General features: G+C 40.3%; 1 protein-coding gene across 3 annotated transcripts in view; it reads right to left on the reverse strand.

Annotated features, from left to right (window-relative positions):
- The window catches only part of vps13a (vacuolar protein sorting 13 homolog A), a 36,182-nt gene that overhangs the window by 10,410 nt on the left and 3,528 nt on the right, over positions 1–22,244 (reverse strand). For 2 of the 3 annotated variants that reach the window (XM_068703243.1, XM_068703245.1), the window contains exons 10-55: positions 21,751–21,808; positions 20,618–20,745; positions 20,292–20,398; positions 20,006–20,177; positions 18,967–19,029; positions 18,066–18,198; positions 17,819–17,913; positions 17,054–17,196; positions 16,646–16,847; positions 16,441–16,555; positions 15,709–15,845; positions 15,406–15,538; positions 15,049–15,166; positions 14,760–14,904; positions 14,368–14,479; positions 14,074–14,228; positions 13,774–13,930; positions 13,535–13,614; positions 13,382–13,441; positions 12,892–13,090; positions 12,655–12,771; positions 12,334–12,437; positions 11,878–12,045; positions 11,056–11,363; positions 10,781–10,928; positions 10,332–10,503; positions 9,931–10,055; positions 9,612–9,781; positions 8,805–9,061; positions 8,376–8,560; positions 8,118–8,261; positions 7,282–7,491; positions 6,923–7,066; positions 6,498–6,599; positions 6,246–6,398; positions 5,903–6,161; positions 5,279–5,439; positions 4,878–4,981; positions 4,406–4,718; positions 3,577–3,713; positions 3,052–3,346; positions 2,756–2,860; positions 2,471–2,617; positions 1,946–2,077; positions 1,622–1,755; positions 739–807 (exon numbers count right to left, since the gene is read on the reverse strand). In XM_068703243.1, coding sequence (XP_068559344.1) covers positions 739–807; positions 1,622–1,755; positions 1,946–2,077; positions 2,471–2,617; positions 2,756–2,860; positions 3,052–3,346; positions 3,577–3,713; positions 4,406–4,718; positions 4,878–4,981; positions 5,279–5,439; positions 5,903–6,161; positions 6,246–6,398; positions 6,498–6,599; positions 6,923–7,066; positions 7,282–7,491; positions 8,118–8,261; positions 8,376–8,560; positions 8,805–9,061; positions 9,612–9,781; positions 9,931–10,055; positions 10,332–10,503; positions 10,781–10,928; positions 11,056–11,363; positions 11,878–12,045; positions 12,334–12,437; positions 12,655–12,771; positions 12,892–13,090; positions 13,382–13,441; positions 13,535–13,614; positions 13,774–13,930; positions 14,074–14,228; positions 14,368–14,479; positions 14,760–14,904; positions 15,049–15,166; positions 15,406–15,538; positions 15,709–15,845; positions 16,441–16,555; positions 16,646–16,847; positions 17,054–17,196; positions 17,819–17,913; positions 18,066–18,198; positions 18,967–19,029; positions 20,006–20,177; positions 20,292–20,398; positions 20,618–20,745; positions 21,751–21,808 — 6,875 coding nt within the window. The remainder of the gene's footprint in view (positions 1–738; positions 808–1,621; positions 1,756–1,945; positions 2,078–2,470; positions 2,618–2,755; positions 2,861–3,051; positions 3,347–3,576; positions 3,714–4,405; positions 4,719–4,877; positions 4,982–5,278; positions 5,440–5,902; positions 6,162–6,245; positions 6,399–6,497; positions 6,600–6,922; positions 7,067–7,281; positions 7,492–8,117; positions 8,262–8,375; positions 8,561–8,804; positions 9,062–9,611; positions 9,782–9,930; positions 10,056–10,331; positions 10,504–10,780; positions 10,929–11,055; positions 11,364–11,877; positions 12,046–12,333; positions 12,438–12,654; positions 12,772–12,891; positions 13,091–13,381; positions 13,442–13,534; positions 13,615–13,773; positions 13,931–14,073; positions 14,229–14,367; positions 14,480–14,759; positions 14,905–15,048; positions 15,167–15,405; positions 15,539–15,708; positions 15,846–16,440; positions 16,556–16,645; positions 16,848–17,053; positions 17,197–17,818; positions 17,914–18,065; positions 18,199–18,966; positions 19,030–20,005; positions 20,178–20,291; positions 20,399–20,617; positions 20,746–21,750; positions 21,809–22,244) is intronic. The other variant, XM_068703244.1, reaches the window with a different exon arrangement.

The following is a 22,244-nucleotide window of genomic DNA, read 5'->3' on the forward strand; positions in this document are numbered from 1 at the left end:
GATAGGAGATCAAAGGAACATAGTCATACATGTGTAAATGGGTTTAGATGTCTAACCTGCTCCTTCTACTGAACCAATGGTCCTTAATCAGTGTAAATTCCCAGCAGATCAATAAAAAGGGAGGGGGGTGGAGGGGGGGTAATTAAGCAGGTCCTTTATAAATAAATAATTGGGAAACAAAATTGTGTAACAAAGTGGATGTCAGTCTCAGTATGTAGTCTTCAGTATGATTGTGGTGTAAGTAGTTTTGTGATATACATATTTCGATGAAATTTCTTAAGTATATTACCAGCACAATAATGTCTTATGATATAATATTTGACAAGTCTGATACAGTAATTATTTCTCATTGGTAAGGGTGAGGAGCAGATTACACAGACAAACCAGAATCCATTTTTTTCTACTAATCTTTACCTGCACTCTTGATCTGACCACACTCTGCACTTAAGTGTGATGTCACAGTGAAGTGATTATGACATTAGCCTATGAATAATGTTACACTGATTCATATTTACATACTGCAGTATTTGTGTGTTTGTGCCCTCTGGCCTGCCCCGAAAATTGTTGAAGAACATTTGCGTCTCTAGATTTTTGGACGTGTTTTCATGCCGTACTTAATTCTTCCTCTTCTCCCTCCCACATTTGGCTTCAGCGATCCTTTGAACTAGCTATCTAAGGCCGTTCTTTACCCGAGTTCAGAGTGTGTCAGAAGAGTTTTCCCTTTTCATATTTTTCTACCTGTCCTCCTCCAGTGAGAAGGAGAGGTCGAGTAGCTCGTCAGCCACCCACAAGGCTTCTGTCCGGGCGCTGCATGACCCACAACACAAAAACATAAATTGCTATGAGCAAACACAAACACAGTTAGTTATCATTAACTAACTAAAGCTGCTGCAACAAGAGGAAAGAGCATTGTCATTCAGAAATATGCAAAAAACAAATCAATGAAAAGTAAATGTAAATATTGTGCATGAAGAAATTTCCTTTGTTGGTCAAATTCAAACCTGATGTTTACAAAAGGTAGTAATATGAAAAGACTTCATTCAGAAACACAGAGGCTGAATGAATAGGTATGGCACAACTAGCAAAACATCCTACTATAATTTTTGAGAGATTTTCTCTTTACACTTGAGGCAAGCGCGCCACATCTGCAACTTAACTGAAAGGAAACTTGGAGCACTATGAAAGCACATTTACAGACAACACTTACAACAACAGAGCACTGACATATTATGAAATAAAGCAGCGGGAGACGTTACGCCCACCCTTAACTGTAAATAACAAGTACCAAGCAAATAGATTTTCCAATAAAAGTTTGTTTAAGTCTTGAATTTATCTTCACCCAAATAAAGTATTTAGTGCCAGTCCATCTTCAGCACATACTTGAAATGCATGCTTCTCCTGCATCTCAATCACTTTTTTATTGAGCCCCCACCTAACTTGAATTCTTTGTATCTGTGATTGATTAAGACCCGCTGTGTCACGACAAGTTTAATCTATCATGTTTAATATCCAATTTATATCCTTTTTCCTCCCCAGTCTGAGCCTATTCGCAAATACATCCTACCCAGTAAGTATTTAGTTTCAAACTGTCCTTCTAACGGTCCTCCCTCTGATCTCTCACCTCTGATGGAACTGCAGAGTCTGGTCATTGGTGTGGTTGATAATGAGGAAAGGGGCCGCACCGTCGTGGTACTCAGAGAACCGGATTGTGGCTGAGTGCTCTGACAAGTTCACATCTACAGCGATCCCACCCACCTGCAGAAGAAAAACAAAAAATGGTCTACATGCTGGTATATAGTATAAGGGTTTCCTAAATGATCTGGAAGCCAATGAGAGTACAATTTATCAGCACTAGACTTAATTGAAAATCTCTTAATTGATATTGTGCATCTCGGAATTAATCATTTAACAAGAAGAGACTACACTTATCTTTGTTTGTACTTACAGAATTGTCCAGATGCAGCAATAAGCAGTTTTCTGGTCGTGTGAAGTCAATAGTCCGAGGAGGCAACAAACAACCTTCTACTTTGATCTTCAGCTGCTTGGTGTCATTCCCAGGCCAGAAGGGAATGGCTGACTAAATGTGGAATAAAACAAAACATTCAATAACACTGTACAGTATGGGTTTCATCTGAAAACATTACAAAGTAAGTCCTTCCCCTAACAAGTACATCTGTAATAGTAACATATTTTCCTAATCCAGACATTGTGAATTTAGAAGTCAAAAAGAAATGAAATGTGTAACATGTAAATAATTAACAGTACAAACAATATAATTGTACTTGATATTAGACTCATTTGTCCCAACTGTCAGGTATCTATAAATCTACTGTGTGGTATTTGTTGCTGCCATGATGTTTGAAGCATTTAAGTGCAGCATAATTCACTAGCTGTAAAAACAGCAGTGTCCTAAAGTGAACCAGATGTGCAGGGAAACACAGATGCAAAGAATAACGGGTTTGTCTTTGACCTGTTCTGGCTGAGCCTCTGTCCAGTTCTCCTGCCCCACTTCACATATGAAGACACTGTGCTTGGTTCTGTTGACCAGCATGTAAAACGGCACGAAGGTCACGATGCGGGTCAGACTGAAACTGCTCGTGTCAATCTTCACACCAACCTGATATCAGACAGATGTTGCACACATACAAACATGACAATTATTTTCAAAAACCAAACCTGCCTACTTTACATACAAAAGTAATTTAAAATCATACACATGTATGTGTGAATATCAGCCAAACAAGCGGAATCTTACCAAGTAGTCTCTGAATCGGCCTTTGCATTTGACATCTCCATAGCTACCAACTGTATCCAGGGAGAAATCATCAGAGAGTTCACTGTCTGAGATCATAAGACGGACCTGAGGGATGAAAAGAAAGGCATCAAACTCATATACACGAAGAAATGACAGCCAGATGTTATGGATAGGGATCTTTGGATCGTCTCAATGTTCCAGAGTTCAAAGCTGCAGTATGTTTCACTTTGGCACAAAAGGTTGTACACGGCTAACCTACTTAGTTTCCTCGTTTAATTTAGTTGAAACCCTCTTACCTTATTGTTTTTCAGGAAGTAACGAGGCTTGAAGGAGAAGAGCAGAGGCATGTCGTAGTCCAGGGGGTGTTTACGGTGGATGTCATCAGCCTTGTACTGCAGCAACCTGCCTGTCTTGTTCACCATCCAATATGGCGAGTGGATGGCAACCACCATTTGCCCCAGGTCATATTTGACATGCACGGCTATATCCAACTCGGCCCTCTTCATCTCCGTCCCTTCACCATCTTCTTCGTCATTCTCTCGCAGAGACTGGAACACTATGAAGGTGATCTCTTCCTTGTCACTGTGAAAACTGTATGACGGGATATATTGTTTATTTCAATAAGAATGTTATTGCAGAATGCGTTATTTCAGATTTACCATTTATATAATAAAGATGATAAATGAATATACATCTCACATAAACAGAATGACCTTTTCACAATAAATGTTATGGCAAATATACTCACAATGTGTAGACATCAAGAACACAATAACAATGGGAAAGCAAAACATCAACAATGAATCAAACTGAAGTCAAACCTGTACTCAGAAGACCAGTCCTGAGCCATGTAGTTCAGTAGGCAGAGATCCAGTCTTGATTGGTTGATGACTGCAGTGTGAAGCTGGGCTGAGTGTCCTGGGTCCAAAGTGGCCTCAGGGGCAGAGACTCCACTGTCCTGTTGAGCAGCAGGCAGAGAGGGACATCAAGTTCAAAAGCAAGATAATTGGCCAATAAAGCACAGCATTACATCTGATACAATTTTGTAAAAAAACAGAACAAAGCAATTCCCTTACTGAATTTAGAGCTTGTAACACATGATGGTATGGTGACAAATCTAAGAGTAATATTTACTGTACTGTGTGTGCACATAGTGACCATTTTCCAAAGTATAGCTTTTTTTTTTTTTTTTGGACTTTTAAGTTTTCTATCTTCCAGGCAGAAAGCAGCTGCAGGCAGATAGTGTGTAGTAATTTCCTTGTTGGTGCATTCATTGATGCTCAAACATTTTATAAAAAGCGATGCATTTACAAGGTGTAGGGGTAAAAAGACAACCCAGAAGATGAACAATAAACTAGCACAGATGCTGTTATTTCTTGCATTAAAAATCTCAAGTCTCAAATGTCAGTATGCTAACAAAGTATAAAAAGGTCACTATTGAAACTGTATCACTATATGAAATATCCACTGTGATAGAAAACCTATGCTTAAGCAATTTGACTACGCAGTCTCTGAAATGAAATCTTTATACCATACTTGGATTCATTTCATTAAACCATAAACTGTACAAGTGGGGAAATGTTGCAGTGTGCTAAAACATGCACAAACCCATTGGGTCCTTTTCAGTGGTGACAACCAGATACATCGTACCTTCAGTTGGTAAGAGATGGGGTAAGGCAACAGGTTGCGTAGCAGGATGGAAGGCCACAGGTGAAGCACAAAGGGAACATCAAAGTTCTCCCCAACACCTCCGGTGTGTTTGAATGTCACAGCATCTCTTAATGGCACCATGTTGACCATCAGTACACCACCCTGATCGCCACAGCGCCGGCATGTCTGCTGGAGGTGTGTCTCAGGCTGCTTGTTGCTGAATTCTTCATAGCTGAAACCCTCTGAGCACTCAAACTGCTCACCCTGATCGTCAGCATCGTCCTCTGTTATCGGCTGGAGGCTCAGTTCAGACCTGAGGGGGGCAGCAGAGACCACGTGTGTGAAGGAGTGTGTACTATGTGCCTCTCTTAGTCATACTCTTCCTTTGCCGTCTTGTGCAGAGAGAAAATGAGACAAAAAAAAAAAAAGACTGTATGAATCTGTGCAGGATTGTTCATGTGTTTTCTCTCACCTATATGAGTCCAAAGGCACACAGAACTCTTCAGTAGGGAGAGCTGTACCCAGACATGTTGATCCTTCCAAAACTTTGAATGGGATTGAGAAATGATTGATGATCTGCAGGACACGAGAGAAAAACAATTCCGTTTCTTTCATTTCAAGTTGATCTCTAATCCTATTCTTTTCTAGTACACAACACTGCTGCTATTATCATTTATGTCAAAAAGAACTAAAACATTTTTGAGTGATTTTGGTGTAATCTGCAAGACACATAATATACAGTTATTGCAATACATATTTAATTTGCTTAAATTATGAAGTTCCCAAGAGATCCAGTAGGGATCACTGTACCTTGAAGGGAAAGTGTAATTGTCATGAAATGACTAAACTTGTACAATACAATAAGTGTAGTACCTGGAATGGGGAGCGGATCTTGATGTACTTGCTGCCCTCCACAGAGTAAATCTGACAGACCAGGAAACGAGTTACTCCCGAGTCTTTGTGCATTACATTGTACATTCCTCCGCCCACCTTGATCAGGGGGATCACACCGGCTGAGGTGTGGCCCATCGGAGCTGGAGAGAGCAGAGGAAGGAAGAGCATTTAATTTAACCTGAGTGTATTATATTTTGACATTTTTCTTGGATAGTTCTTTGCTTATATAGTTTGATGCAAAAATAAATACAGGAGAGGGGATTGATGAAGACACTTGTTAGAGACGATAATCACCAGTTTTCTTTCTTCTATAAATACACACAAAATCAATTAGGTCATAAATCACCTTTTATCATTTACATTTTGTGCTTTAACTTCATTGTTGGGTTAAGTTGACTGCCCAGTTTTAACAATGTTTGTATCAGTGTTTCCTAGATCTAAAAGCATATTGGTTTGAGACAGATAAAAACACAAAATGAGCGTACTGTAGGCTTTGTATAAAACTAAACACTGTAGGCAGTAATGTGTATTAGTGATATTGCAACAACTAATGATTCACTTTTGCATGTGCACATACATAATGGTGTATACAGGTCAACTTACTAGGCTCTATGTAGTAGTCTTTTCCACTCAAGGAGATCATGGCTGAGAACTGGTCGGAGTCTGCTTTGGTGGAATAGTCCATCCCGACGGTCTCTCCGTCCTGCAGCTTCACAGTGCCGCTGGTGCTCTGCTGGCCGATGGGACAAAACATCTCACTGTGGCGGACGGACACTGGCAGGCCGAGGCGGTTTTTCACTATAAACGGAGCTTCATCCTTCTGGAAAGAGTCAGCTGTCTGTTTGGCAGCCTCAGCAAATGCCTGGGGAAAGGCAGGAACGGGAACATTATAGATGACTGCATGTTACTAGACGTCCTGTTAAAATGTTTACGGCTCTTCTCTTACCGTGCCCAGGTTACTAAGCATGGCCAGGCCACACTTGGAGAGGGTGATGTTGAGCTGGTCTTTACTGCTGATGACGATGACCGTTTTATAGTCTGGGACATGGTAATCCACTTCATCTGACAAACCTGTGTAAGTCATTGACTTCTTCTTCATCTGATTATAGGATAGAGAAAAGTTATAAATACTGTGTGCATGTATGTCTGAGTATATACAGTATGAATACAGTATGTGTGTGTTTCTGTATATCAGTACCTTCAGATCCAGTCTCCATGATCGAAAGCCATCTCTTGTCTCATCTTCTAAGGGCTCCAGCAGCGGTTCCCACACTCCCATTATCTCATTGTAATAGTGAACCTAAAAGTAAAACGCAATAGAAAACACAAGAAAATCTCAGTAACCTCTCCAACCACATGAGCTCTGGCCATAGCAAGTTGGAATACGTTTGAGGTATTGTGTTAGATTACCATCAATAGGTCTATGTAAAGTAAACAAAAATATATAATCTTAAAGGGCATTCCTCATATTTGAATGGACCAAACAATATCAAAAGCAAAGAAAACAATAGCAAAAGTCGAACATCGTTCTAGGGCAATTTTACTGTGACATGTTAATGTAAGAATTAGGATAAGGTCCTAGGATCAAGTTAAGGAAATGAATACAGTGCTTATGTGCTATACCTCCAGGTTAAGCTCGCTGTGTAAGTTAATGAGTGTGGACCAGTTTGTGACATCTCCATGGAAGGAGGACTTGGCCAGCAGCATGGGGATAGTGCGGTGTCCCACTCCAGCCTCCAGAGTCACACAGACAGATTTGATGGTCACCTGCAGGGATGGACAGCCAATGAAATGACACAAAATGCTCTTATACATCAAACTTGTAGTCTGTGTATAGACTGAAATACTGCCAAACAGGGCATATGTTTGTAGTGTAAACATGGCCAAAGTTAATAAATAAATACTGGTAAAAATCATAACTGACTAATAGCATTCAATAAACCATAAAGTATAATCAGTTGAGCCAAAATGCAGCCAAATACCTGTAATGACTCTCCCTGTGGTATCAGTGGGGGCTGTGTCTCTGGGTCTTCATCCCCCTCCTCTTCTAGGAACCAAAGTTTGAGCTCCTTCCAGCCCCGTTTCTCCCACAGGTCCACGGGAACAGGACTAACCAGCTCCTCAGGGGTCTCCGCTGTGGGAGTCAGTGCAGACTGGATGGTCATCACCGTGTTGATGATTATTGGAGATACCTAGGCAGAGAGTCAGGTCGCAGAGACACAACTGTTTTATACCAATTTCATAGTTCAAAGCTAAATTTAAAAGTTTCTAATTCTACACAATAGTAAACTTTCATTGCTTTAAAATGTTGCATTCACTTGATGCTAAAATTTCCATCGACGGCGGCTGATACACATCTATATGACAGAAGCTGACGATCGTGACAAGGAAACGTTTGGATCATTTATCCTCTGTGTGGGTTTCTCTTCGCGACAAACAAAAAATCTGGCAAACTGTAAGGGCAGAGTATCAAAAACTCACATCTACGTAAAGCATGGTTTCAGCATTGTTTCTGTCCATTCGCAATGTTAGAAAATCAGATGTGCCAAAACGGGGGGGAAAAAAAACGTGAAGGGGCGTGTCTGATGGTGTGACGTCACTTGCGGATGCATCAAGTATACATCAAGCTTTACACTACAGTTTAAAAAGGTAAAACAGGCTATTAGCTGCTAATAGCAAGGCATTTACTATCATCGACGTCTAGATGGAACAACTTAATCCATGGAAAAACTTTTAACATTTGTATTTGAAGAAAATGCCTTTCATAGATTTAATTCCTGGATTCAGATTGTGTAATGATGATGCAAAAAATAACTACCTTCAATGTGAGAGCGTTGATGGAGACCTCCATAGCCTGAGGGGAGGTTGGGGACTGAGTACTCTGGAAGAACACCTGACACGGCTGCAGCACTGTGGTCACATTTTTTTCCCTCTTCTCTCTTAAGAAGGGACAGGCCACTACCTACAGTAAAAACAACAATTAAAACAGACTTTGTTTAATTTTTGCATGCAAGACATCTTTTCAATTATTTAAACAATCTGTTTTTCAGGGTTGCATTACATTGACGATACAAACCTTGAGGTCCTTGATAACAGCAGTCATCTGCGATCCCTCTGCACCGCTTTTCATCACTAGTTCACACTGCGTGGTCATCACCAGGGCCGGGGCGTCAGCACGCGTCAAGTCAGCCACAAACACAATCTCCGGGTTACGCACCAGAACATTCATCTCCGTCTTTGATACCACAGCTGGAGCTACAGCTGACCGGGGCAGAGAGTCGGAGGAAAACATCAGTTCAGGTCGTAAGGCGACAGGGTACAAATAACGTCAGATTCATTCAGTTTCTTCATGTTTCTCATTCAGAGAAACATGAAGAAACGTATGTGGAAGAAACATTTCCTCCCCTTGGCTGTGTCTGATTAAGAAAACTTGCAGATGGTTTTATTTTGCTGAATCAAAAATCACTTTAAAACTAAATTTATATAATCGATATGGTTAACTCACTGGACTCTTTAGATGTGGTAGAGGAGTTAATGTTTCTTTTCTCTCCCGCTCCACTACTGCTCTTGGGTTGAGTTTTTTGATCAAAGCCCTGCTGGGTGGCCTTGAGAAAGATATCTGCCACCGTGAGAAGGAACTCCATGCTGGCACACAGGTACACATCCTGCACCACCGTGTCCAAAGTGGTGCCATCACGGCCCTGACGGTAGTTCACCTCCACCATCATGTTCTGTTCTGCACCAGGACGCATTGCAATCATCCTGGAGAAGACGAAGGAAAGGGGTTAAAGATATCAACAGGAGGGATGTGGAGGAGCGGACAGAGTGAGAGCATAAATGATGGTCAGACACAAAGAAGTACATAAAAGCAGGAAAGAGAGAGTGAAGAATGAGTACTGAGGAGCAGATAAATAAAACATTAAATGGAATTTGCCCTACATGCTATTTTTAGGCATTAAAATGACATGTTAGTTTTCTACATCTACCTTTCTGTCAGTAAGATCACACTCACACTATATTACAGAAGTGTTACAAAGCATCTGAGGACAGACAACAAGAATGTCATCGTTAAGCTTGAATATCATGTAATTTAAGAAAGCATACTGTAGACTTTTGGTGTGTAAAATTTGAATTAAACAAATATTTTATGTCAGCCTGAGTTGTGGGCATTTTAAATGTTTTGATAGGAAAGTGTGCAAAAGTCGACAGCTCTGTCTTGATGTGCACAGACAATACATCTCAATGTGTGTAAAAGTGTAGAGCGAGGCATGTATATATACTGACAAACGTGCATGAGAGTGTGTGCGAGTACCTCGGGGTGACCATCTTGATTCTGGGTCTCTTGTCATCTAGAAGGCAGGCCGCCAGTCGGACTGAGGCCTTCATGGAGCTGTCGGAGAACATGTGGACGGAGGTGGAGATGGTGCCCAGAGTAAACTCTGCCAACTTCAGCTGCTCATCGTGGGAATCCAACAGCTGGATCTAGGAAATGACATACACACCTTGTTAGACTGTTTTGTAAAAGGATGACGGACAGGTTTCATTTCACACATCATTTGTGTGTGTGTGTGTGTGTGTGTGTGTGTGTGTGTGTGTGTGTGTGTGTGTGTGTGTATATATATATGCATTACCTCATTCCCATTAGGGCTGTACAAGACAAGTGTCATTGAGTCAAACTTGAAATTTAATTTGAGAGTGTTCTTTAACTTGCTGCTTTTGTGGGGCTCCACAACAGCAGCCGTCACTACTGTGTTACCTAAAAAGTTACACAACACAAAGCACGTTAGAAAGGTTCATTAGTTTATGGTTAAAATTATTTAAAAAATGTCATAAGCTTTAAAATGTAGTCCTGGTCCTAGAAAGCCTGTAGATGCCTTTTCACTTGTCAAGCGCTAAGCTAAAATGGTAAATTTTAAGATTGTGGAATGACACAAATGTTTTCATCAGCTCATTAAGTTCTTATGTCTCGTGCTTTATTTTTAGAACTACTTTACACACATGAACATACTCAAGCATAACCACAATGCCTTACTGCTGGCCGGTCCAGTGGTTCCAGATCCCTGAGACTCTTTGTTAGATACAGAGTCAGAGGAACGATCAGTGGTGGGTGGAGGAGCTGGAGGTGGAAGAGCATCAGAACTCTCTGACAGGTTCTCACTAAGAGTCCTCAGGACCACTGTCATGTCATCCTGGCTGAGGATCAGCTGTTGGGAGCAGACACAGGATTTGATAATAATAATAATAATAATAATAATATGTTAGGGGAAAATGTTTTTTGATTTAGATTTTCACCATAAACCTTTAACTTATCTTGGAATCAGATATAAAAAATAAAAGGCATAATATATCCTAATCAATAGGCCTGTTAATTATTAATCCAATTTTCAAAATGCACAAATAAAAATCTACGTAGTCTATAAGAAACACTACATTTGCTGTAAACTAGTCATTCCTTCCATGCAACCATACAGCACTACTTACACTCATGGGCTTAAGATGAGCAGTGATCTCTATGTCAGGTATGCTGTGGTACCAGTTGGATGAAAGATTTCTTTGGATTTCCAAATCTAGGCTGACTGGCATCAACAGCTGGGTCTCTCCCTGAAAACCTTCATCTACATATGTGGTCCTGGAAAAAGCAACAACACACAAGTAATGAGAGAAGTTATCCCGAGAATATGATATTATTGTAATTCAAATCTATCACAATTTATTTTACAATGAATCATAATGTCTTAAGAGGACTGGTCTCTGACCTGTACATCCTGAGGTCAGTCAGTCTCACGATCATTTGATCCACAACAGGCGGGATCTTTGCATCACTTTTAAAGGGCTGCTTGGCAAAGCTGTTCTTGACAGACAGCAGACCAAGATCAGCTACAATGACATTAGATGAAGAGGAGGACTGGGGCAGGAAGATGATGGGTGCATTGAAGTCGACGTTCAGAGCGATCCGAGTGCTCCGCTCTGCCAGCTCCTTCACGCCTGATGCTGCCTTTTCTGCAGCCTGGACTGTCACCTCAGCCAGGGCCTCTTTAGCCTCCTGGAAGTTATTGACGAATGTCTGGGAGGAAAAAAGGATGGACAATAAAAGATGGCAAACACATAAATCTGAAAGTGGGGTTCTACCATCGTTATCCCACACATATTAACTGACTGGGACAAGACCAACTGTTAATAGTCTTGGATTGTTTGCCCAAACCCGTGCCCCTTGATTGCTATCTTTGGTGTGTCTCCTGTTGAAGGTAGGTTTACCAAATGCAAGGCTGACTTTGTCATATTTGCATGACTGGTATTTATTTATTTTTTTCATCTGTCACACAAGGAAGTGTATTCTCCTAGGACATGTGGGAGGGTGGGAAAGAGGAGGATTATTCTGGGATGATGAGTGCATTTTGTGCTGTGTGTTTCTATGGCTGTTTATGAGCTGAAACTGTTAAAAATGTCCGAAAAATGACAGACTTCTTATTCACAGTTAGTATCTGTACTGTCTGTAACATGCTTTTGAGGTCTGTTACATAAACACAATTATATATTTAAAAAAGGCTTGAATTGTTCCAGGGATATGTGATACTTACCAGTATAGAGGAGACAAACTTGTTGAGGAAGATGACCTGGATGCATCCCACAGTCAGCGTGACAGAGGTGTCAACTTTAGACATGTCCAGATAGGCATCTCCCTCTGTTGCGTCTGTATAGTTTACCATGTGGAAATCAAACACTTCCTTATCTGCGATAGACACAGCCTGAGAAATAAATGAGACAAGGAGAATTAAAGAGCTATTGGGAAACACAAATTAGAATAATCAATCATCTTTTATTGTTATCCTGAGTGACTTGTGCTCTGTGCTTAACATTTAAGAATACCAGAAACACAAGTAGTTAAAAGCACAGGAAGTGGCCAAGTATACATGTAGACTTAAATACATAGAATTGAATTATTATAGAAGTTACGAGTACATTAAGTTCATTGCTGCAAGATAGATAAGCATAGAGCATTCACATTTTGAAGAAAGACAACTTGCTGATTGTACCTTCTTGTAAAGCGCATCTTTGTCACAGTCTAGGATCACAATGTTCTTCAGGTTTGCCAGAACCTCCATCTCCTTTTTCCTCATCAGAACCTCAGAAACCAGACCTGGATGGTTGAGAAAGAGAGAAAGCATTTATTTTGCATTTCCCCACTAACGGCATACTTTCATGTAATGCATGCATGGAGGACCAAATCAGAAATGTAGCATTACAAGACAAATTAAGAACTTTAGGTGGCAACAGGCTTGTTGTGGGGGGGGCGGGGGGACTGAATTAAATATCCTCTGTGTCATGGAGCAAGTGATGTCACAACCCTTACATACCTTCGATACTAATCTCTGAGATCCTGGTTTTCTGTCCTCGAATAAAAACCTTCAGACAGCGGAGATCGGCTCTGATATGCAGATTTACCACATTGGCAAACTTTGAATTCTTTGTGCCTATGAGAACAAAGTGCAGAGAAAGAAAAGATGAGTAATACAAGACGACCACAGGCGAATGATGGCTTTGCAATGTAAGGTTGAATGAAACTCTGAAAAGGGTTTATTACAACAGATTACTTTTTTTCCTGGTTACAGTAGCTTCCTCCTTCTTCTCTCCTTCCCTCTCTGCTTCGGCCTCCTCCTCCTCAGGGATGATGGGGAGCTCTTCCTGCCGTCCCTCCTTCTTAGTGGATGGAGGAAGGAGGTTGTTGAGGAAGTTCATGGCGTTAAGTAGAGCCTCCGTATGGAGATGGACATCCAGGGATGAGACGGCCACCTGATGGGGAATGCATTGTCAAAACATTAAAATATTAGTGGAGAAGAAGAATAATATGGCATCTTTGCTTTTTGTTTTGCATCAAGTATCGTTGTTTTTGTTCTGATACTGGCTTGTATTTACGCTGTCATGAAAATACAGATAGGTTTGTCTTTTAATATGTACTTTGCATTATCTTCCAGCATCGAATAGACGATAGGGAAACCTGATACAAATATATTCCAATACAGCAGATATAATAATGTAGAAGCATCTACATTTTAATTACTAGTGAATTAACATTTTCCTCACCTTAATGGATTGCTCTGTATTGTTGTGTTGGGACTTGAACTCAGGGCCAGTCTTATCAGCCTAGAAAAGACACACACTCCTCAATGAGAAAGCCATTTACAAACTGATCATCCAGGATACTGACAGATCTGAAAGGTTTGTTTCAACACATACTTTAATATACTCCAGGGTAAGAAGGTCAACTTCTGTGTTGTCTAGAGTGGTGATCAGCTGAACCTGCTTCTCTTCGGAATCTGTACAAGGTTGAGATAAATAAAACACGACTGCAGTCAATACTCGTCTGACATTTTTTTCACAAATGCTTATTAGAATGTTTGTAATCACTAGATGTTAGTCAAATTGAGTTATGAATAATGTCTCAAGAACTGCGAGTCCTGCAAGCATCTACTGACCCATGTATTCAGGGCACTTGAGGCAGATCTCTTTTAGGTAGGTGTAAGATGTCATGTCAAAGGTGTGTAGTTTCAGCTCCGTGCCCAGACCCTCTATGTCCAAGTGGAGCACTGTGACCTCCTGATCCCCGGAGAGACGACACAACTGAACAGATAACTAGATGAACAAAGAAGACAGAGAAAGAGAACATACAGAGGGACAAAGGGAAAAACAGATTACAATAATGGAAAGACAGTTAGAGAAATAAGACGGCATCACAGACTAAGCTTGTTCCCTATTTCAACAAGGCCTCTCTGTACCTCACTGATTTCAAACTTCATGGTGAATTCTGTCATGTTCTTCTGAGCTTCTGAACCTTTTCTTTTGTAGCTCAGCGGCATGGGATTATCTGGGAAGAATGGCCGATCGCCAATGGGAGAGCTGGGAGCATCGTAGAACAAATCTTCCGCTGACCCTAAGAGGTGACAAAAACACACACAATGACCCATCTGTTATACTGTTGTGTTACAGCGTGTTATATAGCGTGATGATTACGCATGTGTGGCTGTGCAGAGAGAGGAGGATATGGCTATAGAATGTGCAGCGAGTCTTACCCAATGAGGTGACGCTGATGGTCTCACATGACTCAAACATGAGAGAGGAGCGCTGGTCAGCTAAGTTCAGAGGTCTTCTGGGAGTAAGCTGTGGGGTGAAAGACTGCTTCGGCTGAGGAGGAAACAACACCAAAACATGGGATTTATCAGCATAACTATAATTAAAGTACATTGTATTCATCAATTGATCAATTTCTTCATTCTCTAATAACAACAACAACAACAATAACAGCAAACTGTAGAAGAAACTGGAGGAAAAATATTCTTGCTGGATTCTTGTTAGTTTTTCTAATTTAGTTTTATTTCCTCTAGGTCATTTATCCGATCCACACAAAACGTGAACCAAACAAAACGTGAACAGCGCCATTTATGAATCATCCTTCTGGTCTTACCTTTGTAGTGGAGGATGAAGCACCGCTGTGTGCTGTAGGTCTGCTCTCAGGCAGTGGGATACTTTCTACCAGCTGCTGAACATTTCGGAGTTTAACATCAGAAATACGAAGAGAGAGCAGGGGGAGCTCTCCAGACATCTTATACCTGGAACACAAATGCAAAAATGGAAACACAATAGACACACACCCAAACATATGACCTTTAACTTTAGTGTGCCTCGCATCTTACATCTTTACAACATAGAATACTAAATAACAAGATGTATGGGGTTAAAAAAAAACAACTTACTTTGCCATGCGGGAGTCTTTGATGACCATCGCTCTGCTGAAAACCACTTTTAGATCTACTGGCTCTAGAATGTGGAGTGGTGACCGTCTCTGCTTACGGGCCATTTTCCAGTCGCCATCTATCACACAAAATAAATGTTTTACATTTATTTTTATTCCACACACACAAAGACACAAAAACATCTTAAAAGCTTTGAGAGAAATATATTTTCGATATCAATGTATTATTTCTGAGACAAAGTACAGCTGACAAGGCTACAAGACTTTCCCACTGAATTTTCACATTTCAGTTTTCTCTCTATAAATTATGTTGTACTGTATAATGTCTTGCAATATCTAAAAAGTCTAGTGTGTGTACCTGGTTTGCTATAAAGAAACTGCAGGCTGCTGAGCTGTATGTCAAAGCTGTCGTATGCTCTGGACATGATGTCCTCAATGTTACTGGAGTAAGCTGACAGCTGAGGCAGATGCTTCTTGCTTTGACTGGACATCTGAAAAGACAACAAAATTAAAATGTTCAAACTTTGAAACTCTAAAGCCTTCAAATCAAGCCTTTAGACAACTCAAAAGGCTCATTTACTTATACTTCATGGCTAAAAGTAGGATTTTGACACAATTTGTTTGGTTTTTCAGCCCAGTGTCAAGATTTGTACTCTCTGACCTTAAAATGCCCAAGGTCCAACAGCAGGATGTTCTGAGTGCCGTCGAAAAATCCAGTCTGAGGAATGATGACATAGGAGGCCATCAGGTTCACCTTCAGATCGAGGACCTTCTGTGTTTCGATCACATACATTAAACCTAGAAAAAAGTAATTTACTTATCAATCGCAGCCAAAACAGACAGACAAAACAATAGATCAGCTTTGTTATCAAATACAGAAGGCCTTAATGATGTGAGGATTCTTATTATCCAACTAATGAGGATGATGATAGAAAGAAAGCTTGATAAAGTTCAACATCAAGCACTACGGTCAGCATCATGTTTGTAATAAGCAAACTATGATCATAGATCTATTATAAGCAGTGATTTAGTATTGGCTGAATTTAGTTCATGAATTACATGTGCGTCGTACTGTACATGTGTATTTAGCTGAAGCTCATTTCTAACAGCCTCTTAATGAGCACTGAGAGTTTAAGTCATCGTTAGAGCCTCATTGAATGTGCCCAAATGAGCTCCAGTGAATAATGCCATTGTAAGAGACAAAATGAGCTTGAAACTTCAGCAAACAATCTGAGGGAACAATCAGTCTCAAGAACATAAACAGGAACACCACAATCCAACTGAATCAGTGGCTCAGACATGCAGGCTGAATGTGCCCATCAGAGTGTTGGGACCAGGCTTAGAATTAACCCCTGATATACAGCAGATGGTTGTAAATGTATGTGCAACTGACCGGTGGCTGTGCGGTCTCTGAACTGCTCCAGTTTCATGAGGGTTGCGTTGGTGAGCTCATCCAGCTGCAGGTCGTCAGGAGGCATGAAGAACGCTGACATGCTGTTCACCGTTATCTACAGAGACACACAAACAGAGAATCCATTTGATATGTAACGCCCCCTTCATGTTTTATTCATGCTCATACACTGACGGACACCACTTACGGCATCATAGATGATTTCCAAGGGCTGTGATTCCACATGAAGCCGTTGGTTAGCGCTCTCATCCAGCGGGTTGGTCTCAAACAGGATGCAGAGCAGCGGGGTCCCGGCTCCCGTGGCCGCTTTCCTTGATGACAGGAGGGTTGGTGCAGGCCGCTCACTGGCCAGGCCGGTGACTTCAAACAGACTAAGCTGAGCTGTGACTCTGATAAAAAGAGGAAGAGACTAAATGTCAGTGACACCCATGCCAGGATCCTAAATATGAGATATACTATAAGTATTGGGTTCAAAAGGACCAACTCCGGAGTGTTGCTTTTTAACTGACCAAAAGTAAAACCACAAACTGCATCTACTGGTCATTATAGTGGCTTATTTAAAAAAATATTGCAAAAACAAATAGTTATGACGAACTTGATGGCTTGTGCTCCCGGTCTCTGTGTGAGTGTGGACTTGAGCTCTCCCACAGTCAGCCTGATGATCTCATTTTTGTCTTTGTTGTCTTTGATGGCCACAGTCAGCCTCTCCATGTGGAAATTGACCTTCATGTCCTCAAACTATAAAGAAATGACAACATAGATACTGTGATTATGTACCGATACAGTATTTGCATTTTGTTCTTGGTAATATTGTGTAAAAGGAATATTTCATCCCCACACTGACCATTTGTCTTTCAATTACTCTCCCCGTGTTACCTTAAATTCTTGCAGAAAAAAGAAATCTCTGTTTCTCGCATGTCAAAACATCGGTTTACAAATTCTCACACTACTCGTGCAGTATAATTCAGGTGTCATTTATCCTGTATTATTCTCAATACTTTTCCAAACACATGCGTCTTAGTTAAAACCTTACTATTTAAAAACACTTCTGTTTTTACTGTCTCACCCTTGCGCAGGTCTGTGTGAGTAAGAAATGTTTTAAATAGAAAGGTTTCAGTGAAAATGTACGCGTTTAGGAAGTAGCGAGTATACAACTGGATAAAAGAGACTTGGATTATACTAGATGTGTGAGAGTTTGTAAATGGATGTTTTGATATAGTTTTGTTATTAAACGCAGCCGCCATTTACTTCAGTTCATTAAGAAGTGAGTAACGGATTTACAAATGATCTTTTTGGAGGTGAAGTATTCCTTTAAGCGGGATGGAGAGCCTAAAGCAAGTGTTGTTGACAGGTGACTCACATCCTTTGGCAGGTTGGGATTAGCAACTGTGTCACTGTATCCAATGGCAGTGTAGAGTTTGGCTTTCTCAGCGGTGGTTAACAGCTCATCAAAGCCTGAAACAGCGTGACAGGGCAAGAGGGAATAGAAAGAATGTGAGGAGGAAGAAAAGCATTAGCTAACACCATAAACTATTTTGATTTGGTTCCATTAGCCACATGTGCATATTATCTTTTATTTACATGTCTTGCGGTTTTCTACATCCTACCTCCAGTCTTGACCTCTTTTGTTTTGGTATCAGCCTCTCCTCCCCAACTCCACATCCAGCCCAACCAGCCCTGTGACTCCTCCTCCTCCATCTTAAGCCCTGGACGGTAAATGCGTAAGCCTGCCTTGCTTGCCTGGGGAAGTTTAAAAAAAAATAAATAATAATTTAAATTGTTTCTTTTTGTTTATAATTTTCAAACAAATGGAAACGCACGGTCTAAATCTGACACAGAGTGATTCAAACATCTCAACTAATTGAATAGAAAGAGGTTTCCATATCTTGGCTGACTTACTTTCATCTGAGTATTAAGGCTAAGCTTAAACAGTTTTCTCTATTCAGTTTGTGTCAATACATAGATAAATCAAGGAAGCACATATTCTCTGCATTATGCGTCACATGAAATTAATCCAAAACAAAATATTATTTAGTTGGCCACCAATATGTATTATTTTTAAATTGTAAGAGAAATACTCTATTGTAAAATTGCAATCCATAGCAAAAAGCTATGCAGGAAAGCCAGGATTATGTAAGAATTTCTTACCAGCTGTCAAGTTAAGGACTTGACCGCTGCGTCTCAAGTGTCTCAACCACTAGATGCAACTGCTGATAGCTGTTACCACTGTCTGTTGTGTGCTGTAGTATCACTTTGGTAATATGTGGTATATTGATGGAAACATACAGTGCATTTCTGAAAAGGAATTGTACTCTGTATCATTTCCGTTTCTATTTTTTCTTAAATTCATTGGCATGAATGGAATTATTAGTTTTTTAAGTAGCATACTTGAGACATGTGGATTAAAAAGACATTGGAATTTGTTAGCTGCAGTGACCACGGTTTATGCTAGAGATACAGTACAGAAAGTGATGATGCCCACCATACAGTAGGTGAGACAGAGCTTACCTCCACCTCAGCCTGCTGTCTGGCCAATGTGATGTTAAAAATATCCAAGGTCTTCTCAGGCTCCTGAGAATAGACACCAGACAAGCCGATTAGAGCTTTGAGCAGCTCCTTGCTACACCATGCAGGAATGCAGCAATTACTAAATGTCCATTACTAATCACAGGAAAGGAAAAGATGATGCTTCCAGAACAGGGAAGTGGCAAAGGAAAAGACATTTAGATTTAATATTGTATTTCTTCTGAGGTACATAATCAATCTCAAATGCACTTCAATCAATCCTTTTTCTAGGGCACTGGATAAGTGGGCAATTATGGCCTTTCAGTAAAGCATCACTGAAAGGATATTGAGATGGTAATATCTTTGTAATTAACTACTTGCATATTGTATTACATTCACATTTCCTATAGGCAATGAATTGTGGCCTCTGTAGTTAAGTACTGTGGGTATTTGCCAGTGTACAATCGAGCAGCAACAGCAGGTCTACTTTAGAGGCAAAAGTTACACAAAAAAGGTCCGGAACTCAAAAACGCAAATCACAATTATAGTTCAGCTGAGATGTTAAATAAAAAAGTAAGCAATACTTTTAACCTTCCTACCCTTCCTTAACTACACTCAAATGCTCATTAGAATTGCATAAAATTCAAATAGACCTTAATGGCATGGCAGATACAGGATCTGTCAGAGCATTTGTGAACAAATCAAAAATATGGAAAAAAATAATTTTACCAACAGAATAAAAAATAATGTTGGTATATGAAAGCAATGTAATAATTGTATCTATTTGAACAAATTTCCCCTTGCAGCATTAATAAAGTATCTATCTATCTATTTAAAATCAATGCATCATAACACAGAAGAGGAAGTCAGATGAGATATTTGTTCTAATATTAAAAGACAAATTCATCAAGAACGTGGCGACATTCTCCTAATGTCATATGAAACTCGTCAGTGGTTCAAATATTAGGATCTGAAGAGATAAACGGGGACGCTACACATCTCCGTCCTCTCCCCACGTTCAGCTCGGTTCTGCCTGTCCCACCTCTAGTTCCTTGAGCAGCTCCTCGCTGGGTTTCTTGTTGGTGATTTTGGTCTTGTAGAGCTCTCGGTAACATTTTACCATCTGCCGGTGACTGCGAATGCGCTGCCATGACCACATGTGGAGATGAGGCTTCACATCCACTTCCAGGATGCCTGTGATCACGTACCTCCACCTGCAAGGCATGAACACAGAAGCACACAGTCAAATCCATACTAAACACATGCAAGGTTGGTAAAATTTCAAACAGCATATGTAATTCTTAATCAAAGTCAAAGTGTTTTCTGACCAAATGCGGGCATTCTTGTTAACGTGGACCATGGGTCTGTACTTCCTGTACGGCAGATTCCGAGACATCATATCCACTGAACCCAGCAGCTCCAGGATGCTAATGTACTGGAAAGAGAAGAAGTAAGCAATTACTCACTACCAAAGAGTACTGACAGGAGGGCAGCTAAGATCACTGAACAACCACTTTAACTATTTGCCCTTTTAACTATCTCCCATCTTGGTTGTCTTTTACTCGCTTCCTTTCCTCTATCTTCCTAAAAAAAAAAAAAAAAACTTTGTTTCCACCAGGCTTTTAAATAAACAAGTTTATGAACAAACACCTACCTGAGGTCTGTTGAGTTCAATGGTCACTACACTAAGATTGACCATAAGGTCCACTTTGGGTGAAGAGAAGTCCACATCTGACCTGGGATTCATCCGCAGTTTAGCGCCCGCTGAGATAGGACGGAAAACTGTGGACCAGCAACAAGGAATGGATTATTTAAAGCTAGGGTTGGTAAATTCCTTCAAAAACATTTTTTGTTATACGTGTTAAAATTATCATTGCATCCAGACAGCAATCAATAAATAAAATACTGTGCATCTGTGATTATAGCAGGACTGTACTAAGCTAATGAAATGATTGGACCTGCCTGTCTATCTTTTCATTCTCTCAGGACTGTGCGCTCACTGATTGTCACCGGAGTCTTCCACAAGCTGCTATCTTAACAGCTGTGAGTACTGACAATCAATCAGTACAATCAGTTCATCGTTTGCATTTCACAATGCCAATTTTGGGGGAGTGGCTGTGGAGGGAATTCTGAATGAACGGGGTGCCGGGGTTTGGCGACTTTCTCGCTAGATTTAGCGACTCTTGGATCGGGTGCTGCTAGCTACCTTCATTGGTAAAGAGATGGAAAAACTGTGCTGGGTTTTTCGGTTGAATAATAAAAAAATAAAAAACCTGCAGGTTTCTCAAGACTACCAACCCTAGCTTTAAAGTTTTAAATTGTTAACTTTGGCATAACAATGTATTTATGGACCTTGGGGTTGTAGATGGCTTAGATGTTACTTTGCATATATATATGTATATATATGTATATACACACACACACACACACACACACACACACACACACACACACACACACACACACACACACACACACACACACACACACACACACACTTGTGGGATGTGAAAATTGTGAATATATTTTGAATATATTTTGTGTAGCAAGGTCAGCCCTTCAAAAATCTGTGAGCTTGTGCCTCAAAACAAAATCTGTTCAAATGTGCTGAAAATCTGTTACAATGTGTTGTTGGTGATGGTGCATCAAGCTGTGTGATTCACACATTTTTTGTTCAGGCCCTGCACTGTCTTTAGATGGGTTTCATCAGGCAGTGTAGACAACAAGTCATTAAGTTATATAAAAAGTATAAAATGTGTGAATTAAGGATAACAGTAAGACACTCACTGAAGTCATGGCTGACAGAAAGGGAGTTGTGGATATCCACGCTGCTCTGGAGACATCGCTACAACAACAAAAATAACAGAGGGAGAGGGGCTTCATTTACATTTGACCCGCTTTCTTTACTCAACATTTTCTTAACCTCTGAACATATTTCATCTCTTTTTGTTACTGCTTTAACAACATGCAGGAGTAAACAATCACAAGTCATATTTAAAAACATTCTCAGCATTTGGCTTATCGGAGAAAGAGTCCATGTAGATGAAATGAATGGTTAGCAAAATCTGCATTGATCTTAGAGCATTTGCAGAAGACTTGGAAGACTCCAATATTCACCAAGATAATTTAATAGAAAGAGCTTAAAAGGATTTGAGAAAAGGGTCTTTCATAATGTGACTTAGTTACTTTGACACTGTTCTACTGCCTGAAAGTGAAACTGACTCGCTCTTCTGTGTGCTTACAATAATGAGGTTGAATCTTAATAAAAGCAGAATAAGACA

The sequence above is a fragment of the Cebidichthys violaceus genome, unplaced genomic scaffold (genome assembly GCF_023349555.1).
Source record: "Cebidichthys violaceus isolate CVI_PGR_0920_01 unplaced genomic scaffold, fCebVio1.0.p SCAF_9, whole genome shotgun sequence".
Taxonomy (NCBI): Eukaryota; Metazoa; Chordata; class Actinopteri; order Perciformes; family Stichaeidae; genus Cebidichthys; species Cebidichthys violaceus.